The sequence below is a fragment of the Sinocyclocheilus grahami genome, unplaced genomic scaffold, assembly GCF_001515645.1.
Source record: "Sinocyclocheilus grahami isolate Dianchi unplaced genomic scaffold, SAMN03320097.WGS_v1.1 scaffold215.1, whole genome shotgun sequence".
NCBI lineage: Eukaryota > Metazoa > Chordata > Actinopteri > Cypriniformes > Cyprinidae > Sinocyclocheilus > Sinocyclocheilus grahami.
In genome coordinates, this window is record NW_015505394.1 from 375,155 (window position 1) to 383,040 (window position 7,886).

Below are 7,886 nucleotides of genomic sequence, written 5' to 3' on the forward strand. Positions count from 1 at the left end.
AGGTGGAGAAGCTCATAGCCCAAGTTGCTTGAAGTCCAGTGTTAAGTTTCCACAGTTTGTGATGATTTGGGGTGCAATGTCATCTGCTGGTGTTGGTCCATTGTGTTTTTTGAAAACCAACGTCACTGCACCCGTTTACCAAGACATTTTGGAGCACTTCATGCTTCCTTCTGCTGACCAGCTTTTTGAAGATGCTGTTTTCATTTTCCAGCAGGATTTGGCACCTGCCCACACTGCCAAAAGCTGGTTAAATGACCATGGTGTTGGTGTGCTTGACTGGCCAGCAAACTCACCAGATAGAAACAGAAATAGTAATCACCAAAATAAATGGTAATGGTAAACGCCATCATTACTACATAATTACTGCATCATTAATACATAAAAAAAATCATGGTTCATTTTCGTAAAGGCTGTTAGTGTTGCCCCCTTGGACAATAACGACGACAACCTTTGCTTTTCTGTAGATTTATTCGCCCGGTTGTTTTTTTCTTTTTGTTTTGGGGGCTGCAAGCTTTAACACGAACAACATGCGTTAAATTGAATCATTATTTAAGTTTTTCATTTACCTGTATGTAAGCACAGTTCAGTGTTAATGTTCAAACTGTGTATTTACAATGTTAAAGTGGCTGACAACAATAAATATTCTTATTAGGAATAAAACTGACTCATTTTTTTAACTGTGCAGAGCTGTAGCTGAATAGTTAGGCCTACTACGCTGCTGAAATTTAATGTAGGTCATTATGGTGGTACTTAGAGAGCCAAATATTTTCTGAAGTGGTACTTGGTATAAAAAGTTTGAGAACCACTGTTTTCAAGAAACGGTATAAAATGAAATCCTGCTTTTTAAGAACTTTTCAGTAAACCATTTCTTCTTTCCCCTTGTAGAGTCATCAAGGATCCAGCTTATTATTGGCAAATTGGTAAGGAATTGTTCATCTGCTACATTGCACTGCGCACTGTCACTTCGATTCATTGACCTTTTGTGATAGGTTTTGATTTTACTTAGGTTCATAAAAATGTACTTAATTTGATTTGACTTGTTTTACTAAATACACTGTATAGTTAGGATTCTGATTAAAACAGTGTAACTGGGGGCTCTGAAAAAACTGCTTGTGAATAATTTGTTAATATTGTAAACTTTCATCTGAATACATTAAATAAGTGTTTAATGAATAGTGTTGTGCACTTTGTTTCCAACCCCACTGTTATTGAACTGTAGAGTGAAAATATTGTATGTGATTTGTTTTGCATTCAGTTTTCAGTTAAAGATATTTCACAGTATCAAAGTTGATATTTTATGAGGATTTATTTTTGGTGTTTTTGTTTTTATTTATACAGGACAGTACAGAAAGCGCACAAGTGGGAGAGGGAGGAGGGGAAGGCATCAGAAAGGACCTAGAGCTGGGACACTTTCAAGGATCACCCGAAGCACAACCACACTATATGCACAAGGCTGTTGGTTCTAACATTTTAGGGTCCCCCTCGGTAGAAATCACGTTCTGCGTTCCCCGTGGTAAAAAAAAGTAAAAAAAGACGGGGTCGGAGGGTGTTCCCCTCGTTAGAAATCACCTCTCTAACGCTGGGCCCTTGGAATAGTCCTAACTTTTCCCCCCTTTATGCACTGTAAAAAATGATCTCGCATTTTAGTTTCGATGATTTTTTAAAAAGTTGACACCACTTGCAACTTCTGATTTTGTTCATTCAACTTAACATTTTAAGTTTTCACTGTCTCAACTAGTTTGTAAGTTGACTGAACTAGAGTATTTGTCCTCTCAACTAAAACAAAAAAAATGTGTTGAATCAATTCAATACCGATGTCACGTGCTCAACATCACTTATCGCGAGAACTCGTGAAGACCGTTGCAGACAGAAGACGCTGGTCAGCCGTCTTCGCGAGCTTCTCCACAAAGTTGGGAAACTTTCTCAGTCAGCAAATTTAGTAAGTAATTTTTTTTATTTATTGGTTTAATATGTGTAAAAATATGTATGTTGTCTAGGAAGAGTACAAGTATGGTTTGCAGAGACGAATTTTCTAGTTAAATGTACGCCAGTGTTAGTTTCGCGGCACTATGAAGCCTCAAAAATACACGCGGTTCCACAGTATTTTCCACATAAATATTATAATAAATATTCTCTAATGTGGTACTGAGCTGAATCTGGAGAACGATAAAAATACAGTTTGATATATATTTGAGCCCAGTGTTGCGTTAGAGACTGTTCAAACAGCGCGACACGGAGCACAACAACAGACAACTGCAACTTACGGATTTAGAACGGCGGGAATTAAAAACATTTGCTTCTAAAAACTTGACAACTTTTTATGATCCCTAAAAGACGTCTGTCATATGCATTATACATAGATGAAAAATGAGGGGGGAAAACAAGATAATTGCTCGAACTGTCCGTTTTCTTCAAGTTAACGTTGTAAGCAAAACGCATGAGCATCTCCCTCAGAGTTCCTTTGGAGCGCGTGCATTTGATACGGCTTACATAACCTTGATTCAGGTGAAGTTTGAAGGTACAAACTCTTCTTTCAGTTTTCTGAAGTAGTTATTGAAGTGCCTCACCGGAACCCATTGCAATGCTGCGTGAATATACGGTCGTTAGTGTATTACATTACACAAATAACATTACTGCCAGTCAAAAGTTTTTGAACGGTAAGATTTTTAATGTTTTTTAAAGAATTATCTTCTGCTCACCAAGCCTGCATTTATTTGATCCAAACTACAGCAAAACCAGCATGTAAGTCTTCTAATTCTTTTGTTATTTGCAGAATTGTACATCAGAGCTTCCTGTTCCTGTGTCCAGACTAAGAAGCTCTGGTTTACTGGATAGGTGAGGTTTGTTTGTATATAACTGTAGTTTATTGAGCAGTAGGCCTATTTTTATTAACATAAAAGTTTTCTAATTCTTTTGTTATTTGCAGAATTGTACATCAGAGCTTCCTGTTCCTGTGTCCAGACTAAGAAGCTCTGGTTTACTGGATAGGTGAGGTTTGTTTGTATATTTGTAGTTGAGTAGTTTGTACCATTACACCACTGTGTGTAAGCTCTTTTGGTCACAGTTGTATTTCTAATGCTAAAAATACTGTATAATTTTTGTTATCCATTTTTCACATTTACAAATGAGTCCCTGCCTCCACTTTAAGTGCTTTATATTGTTGTTAGTTATATAAGTGCAATTATTCAATGCCATTGCTATCCATTTATGTTAGCACATATTTTGTTTAATTTATGAAATGCAAAGTAAATGACATGTCTTTGTCTAATAGATTGCAGCAGAGTTCACTCGCCTAACTTCAAAGGACCTCATGAAGTAGTTTCTGTCGGGTTTGGACCAGTATACACCCAGATTTCTTCAGATGTTTAGAGCAAAGATGAGCAGCATTTCACAATTGGAAAGTCTTCTCAGCGAGATCGACAGTGATGTGAGTATTTTAGTTTTGTGCTTGTTCAAATTAAAACATGCTTGTTGTTGGTTTTTTCTAAGTTGTTTGGGTTTGTAGAGTCACACATCACACAGGGCTCAACACACTGAACCCTGTTGATCCCTGTTTAACTGCATTATATGGAAAAAAAACCTGGATTGTTTTCTTTAAAAAAAAAAAAAAAAATATATATATATATATATATATATATATATGGTATACCTATGATGAAAATTACAGGCCTCTCTCATCTTTTTAAGTGGGAGAACTTGCACAATTGGTGGCTGACTAAATACTTTTTTGCCCCACTGTATATATATATTTTTTTTTTCAACTGAAGAAAAACAGGAATTATATATCTTGGATGACGGTGGGTGGGCCTCAGGCCTCTGAAGGGATATTTTGTGCATTTTAAAGTTAAATACTTCAGTCTGGTACACTTGTGGTGCTTTTCCACTGCGTGGTACAGCTCGGCTCGGTTTGCGTTTCCACTGCAGTTTAGTATCGCTTTAGAGTGAATAATGTGATTATTCACATGTCGTTAGTTTGCGCCGCCTCAACTGCCTCGACTCCTGAAAAACTTTTTCATTCTGCGTTGCCTCATCAAGCTCTCGCTGGATCTACTCCTCTGCTATCAACGAGAGGAACGTCTGTACTTCCTCAACAGACAACGAAACGGCCACTTTTTGGTTGTTAAAAAAATGTGTGCTCGTTCAAAACGGTTGCGTTCGATCCTTCGCTGGCTGTGCTGATTTAAATCTAGCGGTTCTTTTGTGTTTGTGTCGCAAGTTCAGTGACGCAGGTAGAGACTATTCTCTCTGGCCAATCAGTGATCTGCAGAGTTTACACGTCACGTTTTGGTAGCGGTACGGTTCACTTGGAACCTCAACCAAGGTGGTACTAAAAAAGGTACCAGGTACTGTACCCAGGGCCTTCCACATTACCTCAGTGAGGATCCATCAGATTTCAAGTCAGCAGAGGTAGACTTGCATTTTAATACCTTTGCTTAAAATAATGGTCTGTATATGTCTAATCGCCGTGTGACAGCAGGAATGGATGTGGATAATTCTCATAATGCCTGATGGAGATGATGCCTTTGACTACTATGTGGTGCTGGAGGAACAGATTGTCCTGAGAGATGTCAAAGACCTCCCTCATGCTGTAGCTCTACTAGTCGGGCTGATTTTCGCACTTAATATTGATTACCCCAAAAAAATACGCTACACATTTGAGGTCATTCAAGATTTTCATTTACCTTGGAGGTGATCAGTGGTTCTGTGAAGGTGCATGGTGTGCACCTTTTTGTTGTTCATGATTTGTCTTGTGAATTTCTGGTTATTGTTTTTTTTTAAAACAATGAATGTTTAATTAATTTTTTCTTGACATGGTACTTTATGCCGTACCAATGTATGTAACTGAATATAAAAATATCTTGTTTGACACTTTTATACTGTTTATACAGTATTATTGTTAATGCAGTACATTACTGTATGTTTGTACAGTATTGTTGTTCTTGCAGTACATTACTCTGTATTTTATGCAGTACATCACTATGCTTGATACAGTAGCCTACATTATCGTTGTTCATACAGTACTATGCAGTATTTTATGCAGTGCATCACTGTATGCTTCATACAGTATTGTTCATGCAGTACATTACTCTTTAATTTATGCAGTATTATTATTTATGCAGTACATCACTGTATGCTTCATACAGTATCGTTGTTAATGAATTGAACTTGTTTTAGTGGAAAAATTAAATTCAAATGATTAAACTTAAATTGTTTATTGCACTTGATTTATAAAGTCCTGTCAACTTTATCCTCGGTTAAGACAACTTCACAATTTAAGTTCACAAAACTTAAAATTTTAAGGCAGCACAAACACTTACTTTTAAGTTGAAACAACACATTATTTTTTTTCCAGTGTGGGCGCCCCTGGTTGCAGGTTCCATTCTCAAACTGTTCAACACATTTTCACTTCAAAAATTTACAAATCTCTTGTAATGAGACATTAGTAAAACATGTTTTCACAGAAACTATAGTTTTCCACAAAAATAAAAGATCAACTGGGTTCAGTAATAAAAGTACAAGGGTTTCTCTTGCAAGTGCAGCGCAAAATATGCATATTGTTCTTCTACAGGTTTTTAACAATACATGCATGCACAAACACTGCAAGCTAAAGTTTGGGATTATTTTCATCTGTTTTATAAAGTATGCGTTCATATGTGCTTCATTTTCACTGGAGGAAACAGCTGTGTGGTGTGATGAGGGGTGCACGCAGCGAAAACTTAGGCTACATATGGCGAACTGATTGATATTTTGTAAACTGTATTTATGACAAAGAACAGAACTGCACAGATGCAGATATGCAGCTATAGCCCCCCTAAAAATGGCCTACCGACGCCCATGATCCAACGTCTACAGAACAATCTTAAAGGGGTCATATGATGCTTTTTTAAAGATCATTATTTTCACCCATGCTGAAGGTAATACGGTGAAACAACATCACAACATCACTGCTTAATGATATAAACGGGAATTACCCACGAGCTCTCCCGCCAGCCGTCCCAGCCAGCGCAGGGGAAAGATTTTACTCTATCGCTTTCTTCTAAGCAGCGGGGGCGTCCCGGGGCTCGAAATTCGCAGGGTAGGAGGGGCACTGGGTGTAACTAAAAAGGTGCCATTGTCCGGTGAGGTCCGGTTGGGGAGTTACAAAATGATCTCATATCGCATAATCTTAATAACTGTTTATCTCTTGAACTGCATCTTTCTTTACCACGTTATTCAGCGCCAATCCCGCCGTGCAGTCAATTTCACTGATTAAGGTTAGGGTCAGGTGTGGGGGAGGTTTAGGGGTTAGCATTTTTGTAGCATAGTGTAGGAAATCAACACTTTAATTGACACAACCAATCAAATCTTTAGAATCAGCTGTGGGGCGAAGTTTGCACTGAAGTGGATTGGGGGGAAAAAATTACGAATGCGTGTCATGTGCCTGTCTGTCAATGGGAGGAAGCCACGCCCTATTTTGGAGTTCAGCTCCCACCCCGTTTTGGAGTTCCCGCCCCCATTTGGAGATCTCCAGGCTGCAGTTATACCGAGCGGCAAACTCCCGCTCTCTCTCTTGAAGCCAACAAGGAAGTGACTTAAACTGTAATTCGTCAACTGGCCGCTAGATGCTGGCTGCAAAAGGGAGTCAATCCCATAGACTCCCCATGTTAAAATGCCCAACTTTACAGCAGAAAAAAACGTTTACAGCCTGGTTCCAAAAATGATTTTGGTCTATATATCTAATTTTGCCCTTCATGACAACTGTGAGGGGGGTGCATTTTTTTATAACTCATCCGTTTAAATTATATTAAGCCTTAAAGTTCTGCATAATTAAGGGCGTGGCCACTTGAGTGACAGGTGGATTGCCGCTGCTGTCACCACCGTCGAGCTAGGTGGGCGTGGCTTCAGCAACCAGCTCCCGCCTCTTTTGATTATCCGGGAGTGACGCGCGGTGACCCGCTGCCAAGATGGCGACGGCCGGCTCCGCCCACTTTAGGCTTCAAAACGCTCGTCGTAAGTCTACGGGTTACGTCACGGACACTACGTCCATGTTTTTATACACTACGGTCTATGAGTTATACCCTTCTTGCTGTGGGTAGGCAGCTGCCTACACATGCCAGGATCCGCAGCTGCCAGATGCAGTTAGAAATTTACTAAAAAACAAGCCTATCGCAAGACATCTGGTAGGTGGGCACATGAGGTGGCCAGCCAAATTTCAGGGGGGGCCGGTGCCACCACGTAGACACGCCCCTGGCTCAGGGGCGGACTGGCCGTCTGGCATACAGGGCATTTTCCCAGTGGGCCGACATACTTTTTAGGCTGATACATCTCATATACTATTTTTTTTAACTTGTATATCTTTTTGCGGCGTACATCTCACCGTAAAAGAGTCCCTAAAAGTCACTGTAGGATTTTTGTCCCAGATAGACCGGCCCATTGGCTCTTTTTTTAACTGACATTCGGCTGGCCCAATCACGTCTTTAAACGACTCCCCTCCACTTGGTGAGCTGCAGCGTGTGATGCGTGCATCAAAATAGTCTGAAAGATCATGGAAAAGAAACGCAAAGGAGGTGCGGAGATATTACGCAAAATAAATAACTAACTAAATAAATAAATAAACAGGCGCTTTAGGCAGATGCTGCAAAATGTGTAAAAATAACACAAATGTTTTATGCAGCAGCCGGACCTTCATCAGCTCCAGTGGCTGAGGCTAATGATGATGATCGTGGCCATAGAAGCACCGTGTTCACCTACCCCAACCTTAAAACTACCCTTACAGTAGGATAAAAACAGTGTTGGTAGCATAATCTGATAGGTAGCATTATTTGTCAGAACACCGGTGCGCACAGAGAGGATATTAGGAATGAGGAGAGGGAGAAGTGAGTGTAGAGCCCGCCCTCCAGTAAGCA

The 7,886-nt window shown here is 39.7% G+C and overlaps 1 protein-coding gene across 1 annotated transcript in view; it reads left to right on the forward strand.

Annotated features, from left to right (window-relative positions):
* Positions 1-1,598, forward strand: part of LOC107596116 (uncharacterized) — a 9,842-nt gene extending 8,244 nt beyond the window's left edge. The window contains exons 5-6 of the mRNA XM_016286745.1: positions 886-920; positions 1,339-1,598. Coding sequence (XP_016142231.1) covers positions 886-920; positions 1,339-1,527 — 224 coding nt within the window. The 3' untranslated portion in view covers positions 1,528-1,598. The remainder of the gene's footprint in view (positions 1-885; positions 921-1,338) is intronic.
* Positions 1,599-7,886: the final 6,288 nt, after the last annotated feature.